Source organism: Xiphophorus maculatus, chromosome 21 (genome assembly GCF_002775205.1).
Source record: "Xiphophorus maculatus strain JP 163 A chromosome 21, X_maculatus-5.0-male, whole genome shotgun sequence".
Lineage (NCBI taxonomy): Eukaryota > Metazoa > Chordata > Actinopteri > Cyprinodontiformes > Poeciliidae > Xiphophorus > Xiphophorus maculatus.
Genome location: NC_036463.1, coordinates 3204760 through 3224805, shown reverse-complemented (window position 1 = coordinate 3224805; position 20046 = coordinate 3204760). Strand labels below are relative to the sequence as shown.

Genomic DNA, 20046 nt, shown 5'->3' with positions numbered 1-20046 from the left:
TGCATGGTATTACATGGAGCTTCATTGAAATAGCCTGAAACAAACCAGTAAGAGCAAACAAAAACAGCATATCCCAGGTGCTGCAGCATTAAAAAAAATGTTCAAAAATCCACGGACAGGCCAACAGCTGACTGACTGATTATCGCTTACACCTGAAGTGGAAGGAAATTAATCATTTCTATGCCTCACTTCACTCTCTGAGATATACTTAAAGATTAGTTTCTGTCTGTGCCAGAGAACTGACAACGTCTGGGTTGCATTTTACGTCTGACACCGTTACGGGCTGAGATCATGAAACAGGCGCGAGTCATTCAGAGTCCATAACTGTATGTACGATCTGAGAAACAACCCAACTAAAAGGTCATTGTTCTTTTCTCTGTTTGGACATTCATGTAGAAATGATTAACTTCAACACATTTGAGACTTTTTTTTATTGAATGAAATTCTATAAGTAATTCAAATTGCTTCCCTCTGAACGGTTAAGCTACTTCCCGTTTTTCTGTCCTTGCACATTTTTAAATTGAATTCAGAAAAATTCCAAACATGCTTCACTTTTGAGATAACAACAAAAAAAAAAACAGCCAAGGGCGCTTCGACAAAATCTGATTATCTTTCTGTTTGAATTTGATTACTTTGGCCCTTATTTGACAAAATAAACTCCAACTCCATCTTGGTGTGAATGCATCATGCAAGACAGGATTAAAGATTTGTTTTTTGCTGGTGGCAAATAAATACAGCCTTTGTAAAACAAGGTTAAAATGCACAATTTTGGTTTGTACTTAAAAATTGTTTAAAATCATTGCCACAAAACGTTTTTTGCAAAAAGGGGATGGGCAGAAAAAATCAAATTGCAGTATTTCTCTTGTTGTTTGACTCTAAATTGTACGTTTTACCACATTTTTCTCTGTATTTTGGCAATTATCAAAGCAATAGATCTCAAAGCAAAGCAGTCATTTCCAGTTTTTATGGTGTACTGTCTGATTGATCAACTTTTATCTGTGGATGGTTTCCCATAAAACTGGTTCCAGTGGGTAGTTGACCCAAAGGTTCACTCCATGAGCTGAAACATTCGAGCAATCTGAGCACCAACTCATTTCTGGGACAGATAAAATACCAGCCTCTGCTGCTTCTCAAAAACATTTATGCGAATTCATCACATCTCAATGCCTTATGCTCAAATAGCACCTTTCATTTCAATCTAACAGTTAATATCTTTCAATCACACAGAGCGACATTCACAGATGTTTTTTTCAATAGTTTCTCAATATAGTGTTTGAGAATTTGATTATAGAGTTTTCCTATTCTGAGCTGATGTTCACAAAGCAACTTCATGTATGAGAATTAGTCTTATTGACAGATAAAGGAGCATTGATGTGACTAATCTACATTGTCCCTTTTAAATAAAATGAAAGCTATCGGTGCAAACTAGATGCAATCGACATTTTCTTATGTCTATTCCAGCCTAATCATTTCCTTGTCTTTGTTTGGCTCCATGGAAAGGAAAATAGCCAAAAATGTGACATTTGTGGTTTATTAGGCCAAAAGTTGACTTGGTTAGTTCATTTGATTAACTTTAACACATTTAAACATCAACAGACACCTTAATGTTTGTTTTATGATGTGGTATGGTGCTACTTCTGAGTTAGCAAAGCAGCCCCATCCCACCACACTAACACCAACATATTTGATGGCATAATTTTTATTTTCTGAAATGCTGTAATAGATATGTGTAAGACATAACTGAAGTTGTTTCATTAAGATTTAAAAGTGTTAAGATGTTTCTTGGTTATTAGTGGTGTTTGTTTTAAAACCTGATTATGAATGCAATTTTTGCCCAAATTTCTTCTTCCATTCGTTTTTAAGTGAAGCCTGAGCTGTTCTTTTGGCTTTTCTGTGACTTTCTGGACCAGTTATCAATGTGTAAGTAAGGCAATGTTTACACAGCAGGAAAAATCCAAACCAAATTCTCAATTTTTGCTCAGTACTCCACAAAAGCCATTGCTACTTGTTGTACTTTCTTTTTTATTAGCTTCCTTCATATTGTTATGATATTGTGACAACGGCGTTCACTCCCATTGCTGAACTGTAAAATCTATCTGTTATCTATCTGGGCTGCTTTGCTACGTCAACCTTCTTCTTGTGTGTATGCGGGTTGCTTTGTGGTGATAAACCGTTTGCACCAAAGTTTCATTGCAGGCAGGTTTGTTAGTTGTAAGAATGGAGGCGTAAAAATATTGTATTTCAGTAAAAGATCGGAAATGAGCATCAGAACCTGCTGTGTGAACGTGGCATTTGTTGGACGGCTATCCACTCCCAGGTGCAAAGAGTGATTATTTATAGTTTATACATTTCTGAATACTGGCTCTCAGATGGCAGGATGTTATTTATTTATATATTCTAATGTACCTGTTATTGTCAGACAGCTTCTATTTAAGTAAAATCACAATTGTCCAGATTTGGCAGTAATCAGGCCGGGGCGTGGCGAATAAAATTGAACTCAGCTTTCCAAAAAATACTATTAGTCACAGTTCATTTGTCAGTTAACAAAGGGGGCAATTACTTTTTCACGCAAGGCCAAATTAGTTTGGAGTATTTTTTCCTGTAATAAATGAAACAGCTATTTAAAAACAAATTCTGTATTTAGCCTGTGTCTCATATCAAAACTATGACATCATGTTTGTCAAAGAAAAAGAGCGAACAAAGAGTACCGTAAATGTGTAAGAGGGAAAATCAGGAATGTCACGGGATAATGCACACGATCTTCAATGGTAATGTTTTTCTTCTCATTCCTTAAAACCTGAATGCCCTTTGTAGCGGTGAGCAGTGGGAGACAAAAGAGGATGGGATGGGGCAGAGGAGCGGGGATGCTTGGCCCAAGCCTCAGTGCTGTGACAGCATTATGGAAATATCATCTTTTCCTAGCAGCCAGAGGAGCTTGACCGTCTGACTGGCTGTATTTACATTCAGGGCAGAGCGCTCAGTGTCACCTCAAAGCACACAAAGAAGCCGCATCAATACGGAGGAGTATCTTTTGCTTTCTATTCTTGCTCCCCTGCTGCTTCTATCAAGAATATAATTAGCATACACTTTAATACATGTGCTTCAAAGTATGCAGAGAAGCAGATGTTTTGGTTTGCCTTATGTTATTTTAAACGTTGGCTCTCCGCGTGATTTAGCAAACGCCACAATCGAGGTAATCTGGTTTAGCAGCAGCTTACGGGAACAGAAATACAGAGTTTAAACACACTGACTGAATCCCTGACGCTGCAGCAACAAATCTCAAATCTGATCTAAATATAGACGGATGCCCACGAGCGGAATAACATCTACCCTGCTTTATTTGCCAGGAGTTGTAGCTGTAGATGCAATCACAACAAATAAACAGGCCACTGCTTACGACGGAGCATAATGACAAATAATGAAAAGCAATTACGGAGAGAAGTGATGATGAAAGCCCCCCTGCCTTGCTGTAATTGTGGAGTGTTTGTGTTATTATGAAATCATCTGTGAACCTGGGTAAGGTCATTGTGTTTCTACAAAACTTACGTTCATAGCAAAGTGTCAAAACGTTGTCACATTACATCAAGTAACTTCGGTGTATTTTTGAGGAAATTTATGACAGACTAAACTGAGCGTGTTTTAAAGTGGAAGGACATTCCCAGAAGGTTTTCAAGGTGATTTTAGAATAAAAGTCTGAAAAGTATACACCCGAGTTGCCTGCGAAACACTTCATAGAGCCACTTTTCACTGCAATTCCACATACAGGAATGAGATTTACTTATCAATGTAGCAGCTTCCATTCTGAGGGATCACTGCTTTTTGTGGGATGTTTGCTGTGACGAAAAAGTATGAATCTAGTTACACTAGTAGATTATTTCACTTGAAATAATCTCTCAGTGGAACTCATGCTTTTTAAAAAATCAATACTAAGGTATTCAGATTACACTTACTTTTAGAGAACCTGGGTGGGTTATCGTTAACGTCGCTGAGCGTAATGTTGACAATGGTGGTCCCAGCCAGTCCTCCCAGTTGCCCGCCCATGTCCTTGGCCTGGATTAATACCTGGTACTCTTCCTTCACTTCTCTGTCCATATTGGGCAAAGCTGTCTTTATAACACCTGGTGTGAGAGCAAGATTTATGAGAGGAGGAGGTAAAAGAGAAGGCATACAAAGTGGGGGGGGGGAAGAAAAAGGAGATAGCGGGAAAGAGCGGTTGGGACATAAAAAGAGAAAGAAATTGAGGGTTATACACAAGGCAAGCAGGGAGGCGCTCAATTTACTTCAAAATGCACAATATATGGCCAGCAAAGAAGCTCACTCCTCCGCATGGAGCTGCAGAAGTACGAGGCCGAAAATGGAGGTCACCTTACAAACTGGAAACACTTGACATTCAATACGGAGCCCTGGTGAAGCCATATAATGACTCACTGGAGGATCTGAGACCCTGAGATCAGAGAGGGTTTATACTGCAGATTAATAGTGGGGTCAATGGGAGGTTGGCAGGCTAAGGAGCAGCATGCAGCACAGGTTGGACTCAACTTCCTTTTTCCATTATTCCATCAATTACATGGAGATGCTCTTCCATTTGATCCACAGACCTCTGACACGCTGATTGTTTTTGATATTTTTGCCATCGTTCTTTGTGGCACACACAGATTTGTTCATGTCGCCCCGGGTTGTTATAGTTTAGGTCTTAATTTATATTTTGTTGCAATTTTTTGTTTTAATTTGTTTTTAGAGTGTGTTTAACCTAAGGTAAAGATTTTTTAGTTTTAGTTTAGTTTTTATTAGTGATAGAAGTAGTTTTAGTTTTTTCATACTTTGCTTCAATTGTAGAATTCAGAAATCTCAAAGTATCGTATTGTGATTACTAAACATTGATTGGGTGATGAGTACTCAACAGAAGATATCATTTTCAAAAATATATTTAATTATTGTTGGGTGGAATTAAAATCAGTTTCACATCCATTTGAAAGGCTAATAATCAGATCCATAAACACAAAAACAAAGGATATTCTATCTGTGATTTCAGTATGTTTTAGTTAGTTTTATTAATACCTAATATAGTGTCAGTTAGATAGTTTTTCCTCTAGCTAACTGGGATTAGGTAGGGAATAAATTACTGTTTTTATTTATTTCAGTTCACAAAATTGTTTTCTCCATTTCAGTTTGTGTTATTTCGTTAGTTTTAGTTAACTACAACAACTTTGCGTCCCTTTGTTCACCTTTTACCTCCCAGCGCTTCTCCCTCCGTTCCTCCTGCGTGTTTGGAGATAGCGGCAGCCCCAGCAGGACAAACATTTGCTTGAACAGTTTCACTCTTTTTCTTCTACCATCAGTTTGAAATATAATCACAGTAGGTGCTCTGCAAAGCTGTGGGATGAGTAGTGCGATCAGCAACAGATTCCACCTTATCTGGCTGTGTGATATGCATGAACCTATTTCCATATGCATTGAAATGCCCCAGATAGCAGAGGAACAGCAACACAGTTCTGCCGGTGCAAAGTTATTTCAGATTTAGAGCAGTCATGCTCCATATACCACCTCCACCCCGAGCCCTTTTCACCTGCTTTTGACACAATTTATCAACAAATAAGTGAGAGAAATAAATTCTGTCAATGCAGCAGAAACAAATGCTTTTGTTTTATTTTTCTTTTAGGGACCATCAGCAGCTCCGTTTGAACCATCAGCTGCAGAACGCCGGCTGCCCACAATCAGAGCATCAGGGATACAGTAATTTCATGGCTTTAACTCTCGTTTTGATGCACTGCAGTGATATAATAGCATTCTGCTATCGCAACTGTACTTGAAAGATGCTGCATATTTATGAAGCTTTGTCTGACAGAGATCTGCAGAGTATTTTACATCTTCAGAATTATTGACACTGCTGGTAAAGATGAGGATAAGAGCATTTTTTATGCAGGATTTCGTTCCAATTCGTTTCTGGGGGTCAACATGGGAGCAGGGGCGGTTCAAGACGGTTTGGTGTCCTGGGCCAACATGCTCCATCCACCGTGAGGCATCATTTAGATCAGACACACATTTATGTATTTTAAATATTCTATTTGGAAAGAAATATGAAAGAAACAAAAACACTCAAAACAAGGCACAAACATACTGTACGCCATGCAGTTAAAAGTGTGCAAAAATTACATAAAACTAAAGTGCGTTACAAAATCATGTGCAGTTTGTTTGCCTTTTGATCAAGACAAAATGTCTCTGCATAACAGTCAAGAAACATAAAAAAATGATTTAGACAGTTTACACTATTACACCTCAAGAAACACAAATTAAATTGCACCATTCTAGAAAGTTTTTGGTAAATAATTACCTTTCAAACAAAAAATAAGCTACATATTTAACTGCACAATTGTTTGCCAGTGTAGCAGCTTATGCCACTCTGGGCAGCTGTCCACTTAGCCCATTTTTATTTTTTTTTATTAACAATGTTCTGGTATTCATCCACAAAATGGCCTTCTGCGTCACACATCCTCCACTGAACCCAACAGCTGGATTTGTTTCTCCAGTATTTGTGATGTTTACATTCAGCTTGACATTATTTCTTACGATTAATAATTTAGTTAAGTGCAGAGTGAACTACATACATTACTGCTGCTAAAAGATGCATTCGCTGACATAAGGTTTTGGATTGGTCCACTCTTTTTTTTTGCTGTATCTGCATGACAAACTTTAATGTTCCCAGGTAGCTGAGAGTTCTCTATGTTTTGTTTCTGTGTCACTTTATATAGTTTCCCAGCAGAACGTTGCATGTTGTGCACATAGTTCCACCCATGCATAGGACCGTACCAGATATTTACTGTACATGCAGATTCTGATGTTAAAGGCTAATCGGCTATTTTAACATCTTCTTGTGAAATCCTAAAATACAGTATTTGTGAACCAAATTATGTGTGCAGATTCAAGACAAGTTCAGTGGGGTAACACTGAATAGATTTTTTTACCAGACCAGAGACCAGAGACAGCTTCAAAAGCAGGAAGTGGACTACAGTGCAAGGCATTCTGGGTAAATTCAACCAAAATAAACATGAGAGTCCAGCACTATCTGGAGAAATGGCTTGTGGTCTTTTTCCAAAAACAAAAGAGAAATCCTACAACCACTAAAATCTGACACTACTTCATTTTGTTTGCAGTTCGTGAAGAAGTAAGTTCATGTATTCTTCAGAAGTTTTTGTGTTGTTTCCTTCAGTGGTTCTTGTTGCAGCGCCACCACAGGCTAGGGTTGCAATTGAACTGAATTCAACATATAAAGCTTGGCCTAAACTGGATCAAAAGAGCAAAGGTGCCATGTTGCTTTCTACTGTATTTGACTAAAAAAATCATCACCTTTAATCTTGGCACAGAAAATTATGACTTATTAATTATTGAAAGTTTAATTTTTACCCATAAGTGTGTGTCGGCTGTGCTTAATCACATATGGATAGATAACGTTGACATGTTTTCTACTGGAATGGCATAAGATACAGTTTAAGAACCCATTTCCCTAATTATCTCTAAATCCTTCTCCTCAGGCTGAAGTAGATGATCTGCTTAACAGCTGAGACATCTAGGGAATTACTGTGCATTTTAAACAAGTCGGAAAAACACAGTAATAAGCTGTGAATGTTGGCATTAGCATGTTAATTTAGCGTTAGCTTTGTTGTAGCTTATGTTGCAATATGGTCTGGCTCTAAGCCAATATGACAGATAGCATCTCTATGCTAACTTTGTTTATGTGCAATATTAATAATGGATGAAAAATCAGGATTTAACTTTTCCGCATTACTAAAATAATATACAGCTTTTCAGCTGACAAGTGAATGGTTGCAGTTTCAGGCAGTACACCTAGAAAGAGGCCAGATATTAAAAAGTTTGAAATGTGCAAAGAAAAAATATAGGAGATACTACAAAGTGAGATATTGGTAATAAAATGTGCCAGAAGTCCTTTACAGTTTAATGATACATTTGTGAGATTGCACATCTGGATATTTTCTAAAGTGTAAATGTTCGGCTCTATTCCTGTACCAGAACGACATCCCCCGGGTACAGACTCATCATGAACACCTTGAACAGTGTCCAGAGTACACGTCTGAGACAGTGAGGAAGAAGCTGCAACTTGGCTGCATTGAGTCTGGACCCGTGGGATAGCATGGCAAACCATCATGCTGTGACATTGTTAGTTTTACTTGCCTTTCCAATAATTTTTTTTGTTGTAAATGAATCAAAAAGTTTAATTTTTATAGTTTGTCATTGTTTTGATCTCAATTCTTGATACACAAAGCTCAGTTTTTATAAATTCTGATATTTTTAAGCAGTAAATCAATATGATTCATCTGCTTGTGGCCTTTCTTGCATTTGGGTCCAAGTATCAACCTTCCAATCCAGAACAGTTTTCCTCCCTGAAACCCCAATAAAGGCCTCAACCGATTTCTCTAAATGGAGATGTATTGTGCAAAATTCGCACTTTGTACGCTTTTGTACTTCCATTTGGGTTTTACTGATTCCGAAATCAGTCCAAACATTTAAAAAAAAAAAAACACTGAGATGGTTTTTGGCAATAAGTTAATGATTTTTGGTGTCTGGAAAATGAGCCTTTTCAAAAACCTCCAGAATGTAACATCACAAACCTGCCTGCACCGCCTGTTACCTAGCAACCCCAGCTAAGCTTCAGCACGTTTTGTCAGCTGTTTTTAGCGCTGACAGATTTTATGCTCAATACAATGGCTGCTGGAAAAGACAAGTGTTTTTTTGTTGACCAGAAACCATTTCCTGCATTCTTTTTGGTTCCACTTTTGCTTTTCAAAGCTATCCGGTTGCATAATTGCGCATGTGTCTGCAGTCATTTAATATGTGAGTGTAAACGTTGAGTTTGGGGGGCATATTTAGATTTAAAGTGACAAGACGCCTTAAGGCAGCTCATTCTAAAAGGAATTCAAAATAGGCAGAACAGATCAGACTAAAATCTCATTATCTAAGAATGACTGTGTGCAAAAAAATGTAATGATCCTGTTTCGTATAGCCCATAGATCTATCCTACTATCTTCAAAGAAGCCGAATAGGTCACCTTTAACAAATGAGTAGCTGATCTCACTGTGAAAGTTCTTCACAAAAGTCACCTCTAGAATTTAATTATTCAAATTTATGACACATACGAGACGTGGAAAGAAAGCTTCCTAGCTTACCTGTTTTGGGGTCAACAGAGAAGTATGGCTGACCATGAAGGATGCTGTATACAACTCGGGCACTGTTTCCATAGGTTGGGTCATCCGCGTCTGTGGCTGTTACTTGCGTCACGTAGGTCCCTGCGGAAAAGAGCGGAGAGAAAAATACAAATCGACCTTGAATTAATCTGTTTCCACATGAGGCCGGCATCCAGATTCGTTTGAAGTTCATCAGCCTAACAAAGGATCTCACCTGACACCTAATGAGTGTTGAGTCACTGGTGAGAAAGCTGCAGCTGAAGCTGCTGCAGTGCAATGAGGGACAATATTTAGCCTGTTGTTTGGTTGCATTTGCATTTTTCTAGCTTTACAAAGTGTCATGAGGTGTGGTGCGGGTTGGTGAGGCAGACGCTGTAGACCCAGGTATGATGACTATGATGTTTCTTTAATGAAAATAAGTCCAGTAACAAGAAGCAGGCACAAGGACACACTGACAACGAATAGACGAACATTGACGAAACATAGACGAGGACCCGACGAGGAACAAGGAACACAGGTGGAGTTAAATACACGGGAGGGTAATCACAGAGACGAGACACACCTGGGAACAATCAAGGGGAGGACAGGACAACGAAGAGACGCAAGGACACAAAAAACTCTAAATGAACACAGAAAACACAGAACCTGACAGTACCCCCCCCCTCAAGGGCGGCTACCAGACGCCCAAAAAAAAAAAACCACAACAAGGGCGGGCGGAGGGGCGCCGGATGGGGGGCCAGAGTCCAGAAAAAACAAAAACACAACAAGGGTGGGCGGAGGGGCGCTGGACGGGGGGCCAGAGTCCAGAAAAACAAAAAACTACCCACCATCGTGGGCGGAAACACAAGAAGGGCCAAGAGTCCATAAACAAACAAAAAACTACCCACAGGGTGGGCGGAGGCAAAGGAGGCGGGAACCACGGAGGTGGTCCGGTGGTCGTCCGCGGCGGCGGGAACCACGGAGGTGGTCCGGTGGTCGTCCGCGGCGCTGGAGGCGGGAACCACAGAGGCGGTCCGGCGGCCGTCCGCGGCGCTGGAGGCGGGAATCACGGAGGCGGGAACCACGGAGGCGGTCCGGCGGCCGTCCGCGGCGCTGGAGGCGGGAACCACGGAGGCGGTCCGGCGGCCGTCCGCGGCGCTGGAGGCGGGAACCACGGAGGCGGTCCGGCGGCCGTCCGCGGCGCTGGAGGCGGGAACCACGGAGACGGGAACCCCGGAGGCGGGAACCACGGAGGCGGTCCGGCGGCCGTCCGCGGCGCTGGAGGTGGCGATGAGTCCCGGGGGCCGCCCACAGACGGCGACGACGAGCCCCCCGAGGCAGGGTCTCTGGTGGAGCACAGGGGGTCTCGGTCGGAGCACAGGGGGTCTCGGTCGGAGCACAGGGGGTCTCGGTCGGAACGCAGGGAGTCTCGGTCTCGGGTGGAACGCAGGGAGTCTCGGTCTCGGGTGGAACGCAGGGGGTCAGGGTCTCGGGTGGAACGCAGGAGGTCAGGGTCTCGGGTGGAACGCAGGAGGTCAGGGTCTCGGGTGGAACGCAGGAGGTCAGGGTCTCGGTTGGAACGCAGAGGGTCTCGGGAGTCGGGGTCTCGGAGGGAACGTAGAGGGTCTCGGGAGTCGGGGTCTCGGAAGGAACGTAGAGGGTCTGGGTCTCGGTAGGAACACAGGGAGTCTCTGGAGGAACACAGGGAGTCTGAGTCGGAGCGCTGGGGGTCTGGGTCTCGGAAGGAACACTGGGAGTCTCGGAAGGAACACTGGGAGTCTCGGAAGGAACGCCGGCTGGAACGCCGGCTGATTCGGCCTCGGGTGCGCCGGCTGGAACGCCGGCTGATTCGGCCTCGGGTGCGCCGGCTGGAACGCCGGCTGATTCGGCCTCGGGTGCGCCGGCTGGAGGTGAGCCGGAGCGGAGCCTCGGGGCCGGCTGCGGGGGCGAGCCGGAGCGGAGCCTGGGAACCGGCCGCGGGGGCGAGCCGCAGCGAAGCCTGGGAACCGGCCGCGGGGGCGAGCCGCAGCGAAGCCTTGGAACCGGCCGCGGGGGCGAGCCGCAGCGAAGCCTTGGAACCGGCCGCGGGGGCGAGCCGCAGCGAAGCCTAGGAACCGGCCGCGGGGGTGACAGCTCCGGAAGGCGACGAGGGGCCGGGTCCACCGGCGGCTCACGTCGCTGTCTCCGGGCTGACCGTGGAGGTGGCGGCTCCGGAAAGCGACGAGGGGCCGGGTCCGCCGGCGGCTCACGTCGCTGTCTCCGGGCAGGCAGCGGAGGTGGTGTTTCCGGAAAGCGACGAGGGGCCGGCTCCACCGGCGGCTCACGTCGCTGTCTCCGGGCAGGCAGCGGAGGTGGTGTTTCCGGAAAGCGACGAGGGGCCGGCTCCACCGGCGGCTCACGTCGCTGACTACCCGGACGGAGGAACCGACGCGGGCCGAATCCGGGGGGCGCCAACACCAGTCTTGTCCCTCGGAAAAGCTCCCGCTGCAGCTCGGCGAGAGCGTCAGCCAGCGCCCTGTCCTCCCTGCCGGATCTCCGCCTCCGCACTCCAGCTGGGTCCATAATAGCAGCCTCACCTTTCGGTCTGGTCGGGTCCTACTGTCATGAGGTGTGGTGCGGGTTGGTGAGGCAGACGCTGTAGACCCAGGTATGATGACTATGATGTTTCTTTAATGAAAATAAGTCCAGTAACAAGAAGCAGGCACAAGGACACACTGACAACGAATAGACGAACATTGACGAAACATAGACGAGGACCCGACGAGGAACAAGGAACACAGGTGGAGTTAAATACACGGGAGGGTAATCACAGAGACGAGACACACCTGGGAACAATCAAGGGGAGGACAGGACAACGAAGAGACGCAAGGACACAAAAAACTCTAAATGAACACAGAAAACACAGAACCTGACACAAAGCAGCCATAAAAATGTGATGGGGAAAAGTTCTGGTTAAAACACTTCAATGAACAATCCTCCCATTAAGAAAACAAAGAGCAGAGTCAGGAACAGTGTTAGGATGGCAGTCTTCCAGTCTCCTAAAGCAACACTAACCACTTAGTAATAAATGTTGGGTTTAACTCAACTGATTTTATATTTTTGTCTGGGGGAAAATAAATAAATTAATAAAGTTATTCCCAAAAATGTTTTCCAAAATTTGCCTCTTTTTCTAGGCACATTGGGTGCTGGGAAAGGTGGGTAGTTACTGGCAACATTTACTTAAACTAGTACTTTTAATACTTGAGTAATAATACTTGTACTAATTTTTGAGTTAAATTTCTGAGTACAGTTTTGAATGACTTCACTGAATGAAGAAAAATGCACCAAACACGACATACACTTACACCTGTTAAACTTTAAATGTATGTTAAAGTGAGACTTGTTTATATGCTATATTTATCATTTTAATGTTATTTTCTATCTGCTGTAGAAAATAACGGAGCTGTAGTTTGATAGTTTCCAGTATTGGAGTTTGTCCCATAATCGTTGGGTTGCCAGTTTGATCCATCGCTCTCTGTCTCTTTTGTTGTGTCCTCGGGCAAGATGCTTTATTTTAATTCAGAGAGACAGAACAACAAAAAAATCAGAAAAAAAATGCACTAAATAATAGATAAATAATTGGTTTGCAGGTCAAATAAATACTTGATCCCCTACAACTGAGATCTTGATGAATAAAAGAGCGTTGACACGTTTTCTATAGTTGGTCACCAGAATTTCACACACAAGCTGAGATTTTGACTCCTCTTTACAAAAACACACTAAATCCTTTAGTTTTTCTGAGTCCTTACCTTAAAGCTACGACTTTTCTATAGGATTGGGTTCAGGAGTTTAACTAGGCCGCTCCATGACCATAATGCCAGGTTTGGCCACTTCTTCTGTCTTTGCTGTGGATTTTGCACAGCCCATCTTTACTGTTTCCATCCTAATTTTCACAGTTTTTCCAAATTTTCACCTCCACGCTTAACAGTAGAGATGTTGTTTGTTGAGGTTTTATTCTGGATTTCTGGAGCTCAATTTTGATCTCATCTGGCCATGTTGCTTTTTTCCCAATCTTCCAATGACGCGGCGGTCAAAAAATGCAAGTGGAAATTGGCAAAAAGCTTATCAGCAAGTAGTATTTGCCTTAAGCTCCCATGGAAAGAGAAAAAAACCCCAAAACTATAATTTGAGTCAAGAAGACAATTAAGACGGCATGCCTCCCAATCTCCTAAAACAACAATGGCCGTCTGATTACAATCATGAAGTTTGGTTGATCTGCTTTTTCAATTTGGCAAAAAAACACAGTTATTTTCATTAAGTCAGACCTAAACTGTGCTTAAATTCAACAGATTCTGGTTTAATAGCTCCACAACACAAGCAGATTGCTCAGAATGACTCCCCCCGCCCCACCTGGGCGATGTAAAAATATACTGGATGAAGACAAAAATTGCAGGATGTGTGGGATGCTTTTTATGATCAAGAGGGACTGACCGGAGGGCTGGCACTTAACTTGGTCATTTTCTACGCTGCTTCATCCTGTAAAGAATTCACTGTATATTAAATAGTTTTTTTTTCAGTCTGTGGTGATGTTAACAGTGGAATTAAAGTATCAGGTGAAGTGAGAGAGAGAGAGATTAGCGTTCCTGAAAGATGCCTGATTAGAAATGCTGTAGCAGGGCTGTGCTAAACATGTGTGCAGAGCAGATGAGAGAACACATTTCCTGCTAATGCAAAGAGAGCAGAGCCTCGGCAGCCGCAGCCTGTTTGAGCTGAAAGTTTGAAAGCCTTCAAGCGCCTCTGACTCCTACACATTCCCATGCAACAAAGGTAACAGCTTTTACATAAGTGTGACGCTATAAACCAGTAAAATGGATTTCAATTTGAAGGAAGAAGGAAAATCAAATGCCTGAATGAGAACACATTGAAAAAACGGTTAAAATTCTTAAACTATCCAACTTCATCAAACACCGTATTACTCCAGATTAATGCAGTGGTCTAAAGAAGGCAATTAATGTAGCAGACTGCACAATGTATGCATGTTTTATATTTAAGCATGAGGCTGGGAGATAAGAATTACATCTATCTAAAGACTGATCCGATTACGAAAAGGAGTTTTTTGCAGGAAAATTCATGAGTCTGATGTTAAAAAAACACATTAACAACCTAAAGTGGAAGTTTGTATAAAGGCAGTGGAAGAAACAAATTGATTAAGCATAAGACTTCATTTTGCAGTAATTACACCCCCCTGAAATAGTGTTTTTAATCTGCCTCATTCTCTAAATGATTCAGGGATAAACTATTTATTGACAAGGGATTATGGAAAGATTTGTTGCTTGGCTAAATGTTTGTTGCATTTATCAATGTACCAGACACCAAAGCAAATTTCTGCCTAGCAGCTCTTGGTCTCTTTAGGACATTTAGTGAGGCTTTTTTGTTTGTGTGTTTGGTAATAAACACAACAGGCTGGCAATTCATTACCCTCTGAACACTTCACTACAATTTAATTCAATGACTTTGCAATTTCAAATGATGGCTGCATCTCAGTACGGACAACTTTTGGGTCATATTTTCTGCTTTGTATTTATGTTGTCTGTCACCAAAGTGCCTGATTTGTAACAGAGTTAATCACTATATGTTAAACTTACCTATGGGTGGTCTTGTATTTTTGGATTTTTTTGCAGAACATGACTCCAAATTATTCATGGAAAATTCACCAATTTGTAGATTTTTTTTTTTTAATGAATCAAAAATATTCACACCAGTCGTCTTTAGTGTGCTGAACAAATTCTAGTCAGTTTGTCTGGGAATTGTTTGGGGATGTGTGAATGTGTAATCAAGCTGTGATTTTGTGCAAATCACAAAAGTGAACTCCGGATATGTGAACAACAAGCAGACCAGAGACTGCTCCAAAAGGAGGAAGTGGTCTACAGCGCAAAGCATTCTGGGTAAATACTACCAAAACAAATGTTAGAGTCTAGCGCTAGCGGGAGAAATGACTCGTGGTTTTTTACCTAAGACAAAGAAGCTACTCCATTTTTGTTTACATTTTATGATGAAGAAGGAAGTTGCGTTCAGTGTCTTCAGAGGCTTTTGTGTGGTTTCCTTCAGTGGTTCTTGGTGCAGCGCCACCACAGGCGAGGAGGGGAACAATGTTTTCAAAGGGTTTAGATCATCTGACACAGTGCAGTGTGAAAGTGAATCACAGCAGCTGAAAACATAACAGATGTTAAAATTTTGGTCTCAAATCAAATCAGTTCTACTGGACTATCTGGTATTAGGTGAAGCAGCACAGATTATGTTACAGATTAAGGGTTGTTGGCAGGACTTAATTAATTACCAAGGCCTAAATATTAAATAGTAAATCTTGTAACTTTGTGGAATGTAATATTCTATGACTGAATTCAGCTGGATAAAGACATTGTATGATAACCCAGATCAAATCTTTTAGTGCTCTAACTGATCTCTTCACTTCTCTTTCATGGGCATGTTTTATTGACGAACTTGAAAGCCTCCGTCCTACGGTAAACATTACAGAGCTGCCTTTGATTCAGGGAGCCCGCCAAGCCTGCACCATGTTTTCCCTGCTTTCTTCCCATCCTTCCCCCGGGACTGCTGAATTTGAAGTTTTGAGGGCTTCATTGTGATTCACATCAAGAGAAAACCATTCTCCCAGCGAATTACCTTGATCTGCCACCCCTCCCCCCAAGGGAAGTGTAAAGACAAAGCTGTGAAATGTACTAAGGGCACACCAGGAATAAAATAGTTCTCTGAAATGTCAAAATCTGTTAGGTGGAGCAGCGTTACCCCGCTGGTTGCAGACATTCTGCTATCAAGCTGAACTTGTTTTTTTGTGGGGTTTTTTTTACTATTTCTCAAAGAGAAAGAAAAGTTTCCCTTTCAAAGTAGAGTTTAGATTGGGCCAAAAAAAATCCAACCCCACCCAAACCTGATCCAACTCAACCAATTAACTTTAGTTCTAGGCCCAAGCCCGAAGTAAATATGACATATGATATTAATGAAGACAACAGCAGATCTTTAGTGTATTGTGGTGCTAAGCCATTCAGTGATTCATAAACTAACAAGAGTATTTTAAAGTGTATTCTCCGAGTCACAGGGAGCCAGTGCAGGAAGGTTAGAACATCTTCCTAGTTTTAGTCAGAATGCCAGCAGCAGCTTTCTGGATCTGTTCTTGTTTTTTTAGGCAGTGAGGACACTGTTGCAGTAATCAATCCGACTAAAGATAAATGCATGGATGAGTTTCTCTAGATCTTGCTGCAACGTTAGTCCTTTAAACCTGGAAATGTTCTACAGGTGAGAGAAGACCAACTTTGTAACTGTCTTCATGTGGCTCTGAAGGTTCAGCTCTGAGTCCATCAACACACCCAGATTTCAGACCTGATCAATAATTTCTAGCTGTAATAACTGAAACTTCTTATTTTCTTTATTTCCTCAACAATTTGAACTATCCCTTCCTCTATTTACACTATAATATGTAGAGTAACACAACTTTACATTATTGTTTGGCTTCCTCTGTGCTGCATGATTATTAAACACCACAGGAGCAGGAGCCTGTGGCCAATTCTGGTCATCAATCTGAACTGTACTGCAAACATTTTAGTACTCTGCATGCTCTCTTACCGACTGGTGACATCTCGGGTACGCTGGCTGTATAAGGTCCCTCCAGGAATTTTGGTTCATTGTCATTGATATCTTGGACCTTGATGACAAACTCTGATTCCGGCTCCAGAGGGATGTTGGTGTCGATGTCCACAGCCTGAGCCCGCAGGGTATAGTAAGGCTTCTCCTCCCTGTCAAGGCTCCTTAAGGCATGGATGTCCCCCGTAGTTTGGTCAATTGTGAAAATGGAGCCAGCACCGTCCCCCGAGAGGGTGTACTTCACCGAACTGTCCCCCTTATCGAGGTCGGTGTGGAGCTGTGAGACAAAAGAGGGGAGGGGGGAAAAAAGAGGTTGACTGCAAACATTGACACAGATAATGATTCAATGAAAACACCGGGGAAGAGCTGTCAAGGAGAACTATTTCACAATGACAGTCAAGGAAACTGACTGCACATCAAAGAGTTCACTCAGCTCTCTGTGAAGATCTGCATAACACCAAGTCAGGAGAAAAGGGAAATGATCAGTCTCTCAGAACATTCTGCAGATTAACGACGTGAAATCGTTCATAAATAATGAATCATCTCAGTGCAATTATGCTGCCATGACAAGCCTTCAACATCTTAAGACCCATTACAGTTTAAGAAGAACTCAGAACTCTTTTCTTATAATAGACCAATGGGAGTTTAACTTTAGGAGGCAAATATTAAACAGAAAAAACACCAGATTAACACCGGCAATGCTTTAAAAAATGCAGTTTATAATTGATGATTTAGTGAAACTGGAAATATGACATGCTTCGCCGTATTGCTTATAAACATCATTTTAAGCTTTACTTTCCATAAGCAAACACTGATTTTAATTTGTTCAGTTTTCAGCAGGATACAGGAGCTTGTTTAAAGTCAGTAATTCCTCAATTTAGATTTTTTAGAAAGTGATTATGACATGAGAAAAAAGTGAATAAATCTGCCAATGAAACCTGGTACTTTTTTAAAAACAATATTAAGAAATTGTTTACTTAAAACAAGCTCAAATATCTTGCCACAAAGTAACTTATTAGTTAGTTTTATCTTATTTCAAGTGTAATAAAAAATGTACACTGGAAACTAAACCAACAACACTCGGTAAAATTTTGCATTTTTGCAGTGTTAATATTCATATTTGCCACGTTAATCTAAAATATGAGGCTGCAGATGAGCATGTGCAAATCAGAACAGGAACTTTACCAAGTTCTGCAACGCTCCAGCTTTTGCAAAGTGCAACATATCCAAGCAGAAAGCATATTTGCTAATACAGACGCAGGTCGATGGAAGCAATTTTTCCCCTTCTGACAAACACAAAACACATTTGGCACGAGAAAACCCTATTGACATAGTTATGTTTACTTTATGGCAGAAAACAGCTATGATATTCAAAGCCTTTTAAATATTTACAGGCTGTAATGCAATGTGATTACCTCAGAGGACTATGGATTTTTCTCTCACTTTGTCAGTGAGATGGAGTTTCCACAAGCCTGCCTGAACGGAGATTGTAAACCAGGAGAAAATAAAAGATAAATATTCACAACTCCAAGCTGACTAGCTTAAGTGTTGTCTTGTGGCAACAGGATAAATTTTCCATTAAATTTGGCATCTTAAAAATAAGCATTTTCAGTTAAGCTTGTGTTTGACCAGGCAACAATTTTATGTATGATGTTACATTTGCATCTTGTTGTGTTACAAGTACAAACTTTAGTGTAACTAAAATTAAATCTGTGTGAGAGACCAAACTCATATCCTTGTAAGTCGGTTTTCCAAAAAATATTTGTAAACTAACATTAACTTGACAGGGAAATTCATGGTTCAGCTTTTAGCAGGACAACAAACAATGAATAAAATCCAGTAAATAAATGGAACTGGAGCATTTATTTTTCTATTTCAGTAAGCAACTGTGAGCTTAATTAGTTAAAAAATGGCTACACAAGAACAATTATTCCCCTAAAAAAGTACAAGCTTAAAACTACTAAAACTGTGACCAATCAAGTTGGGGAGAGGTCAAAGTTTATCTTGAAACCAGGCATCATCAAGAGGATGTTTAGTGAGGGAATAAACATTTGTAAAGTCCAGGTTTGGTCAAATTTCACACCTCAAAATTGACTGTCAGCCATTTTCAAACCTGCGTCTTGTTGGACATACTTTGTATTCTAAGAAGTCATTGGATAAAATACTTTAATTATTTTCTCCCTTTCAGCAGATTTTAACACAGAAGCTAAAACCTCTGCGAGTATATATTAATCGTTTCTTAGTTTTTAAATACACTTTACAGAAGAAGCGTTAGCTGAAATGCATTACTGGCTTCTAAAATACAGCTTCTCATGGTTGATGTTTCAAAAGATTGAATTAAGCTTCTCTGATTGTACTTTTCTTCTGATCTATTGAACCTATAATTTCCCTGACCTCAGCTTTTCTATTTATGCATTCTCCTAATGAGTCGATGGATTCCCGCTACGCCGTTCCTAACTGCCATGGCCGTGACGACAGGAAGAAATATGAGCTGTGGCTGTAGATTTTCTGTAGGTTACAGCGGCTCCAACAGACACAATAAAAAGGCACCAACACACTGGGAGTAATTGGTGATTCACAGCAAATTGCCAAGTTCACAGAAGCATAGCATGGCATTATAATGCTGTCACCCATTGGTGCATTTCTCATTGCTATTCAAATGATAGACTATTATTCTTAGTACATGACCGATGTTGGGTGATAACGAGACCCCAAAACATTTCTCCCAGGAGGACGAGGACTGTGATGGAGATTAGGTTTTCTCATGTACGGCTAATTTGACTGAGATGTTCTCCTCCTCCACCGCAATACAATTAGAGAGTCACAAAATTACCCAAACATTAAATCCATAGGCAAAAAATTAATTGGACTAACACTTTAGATTGCTTTTTTTTTTTTTTTGGAACCCCAAAATACCAATATCTGAGTAATGTCGCTCGTGTACGGAGGAGTGGAGCTACGGGAAAAAACTCATATTATGACTTTAATCTCGGAACTCTGACTTTTTCCTCGGAAAATTAAAGTCAGAATTTCTGAAAGAAAAAAAGTCTGAATTTTGAGGTTGAAATCAGAATTTTGGCAAAAACAAACAAAGAAAAACTATAATAAGTCATCAAATTAAAGCAGACTAAGTTCTTCTCAAAACACAGTACCTGGCAAAACTCTGATTCAGATTAACTTTTTTTTTTAGGTAAATTTACAACATTGCAACAAAAAAAAAGCAAAAATAAAATAA

The 20046-nt window shown here is 41.3% G+C and overlaps 1 protein-coding gene across 1 annotated transcript in view; it reads right to left on the bottom strand.

The window, feature by feature from the left end:
• LOC102224576 (cadherin-12-like) overlaps nt 1–20046 on the bottom strand; it is a 188379-nt gene that overhangs the window by 51521 nt on the left and 116812 nt on the right. Inside the window, exons 3-5 of the mRNA XM_023326567.1 lie at nt 16794–17088; nt 9180–9299; nt 3951–4118 (exon numbers count right to left, since the gene is read on the bottom strand). Of these exons, the coding sequence (XP_023182335.1) occupies nt 3951–4118; nt 9180–9299; nt 16794–17088 (583 nt within the window). The remainder of the gene's footprint in view (nt 1–3950; nt 4119–9179; nt 9300–16793; nt 17089–20046) is intronic.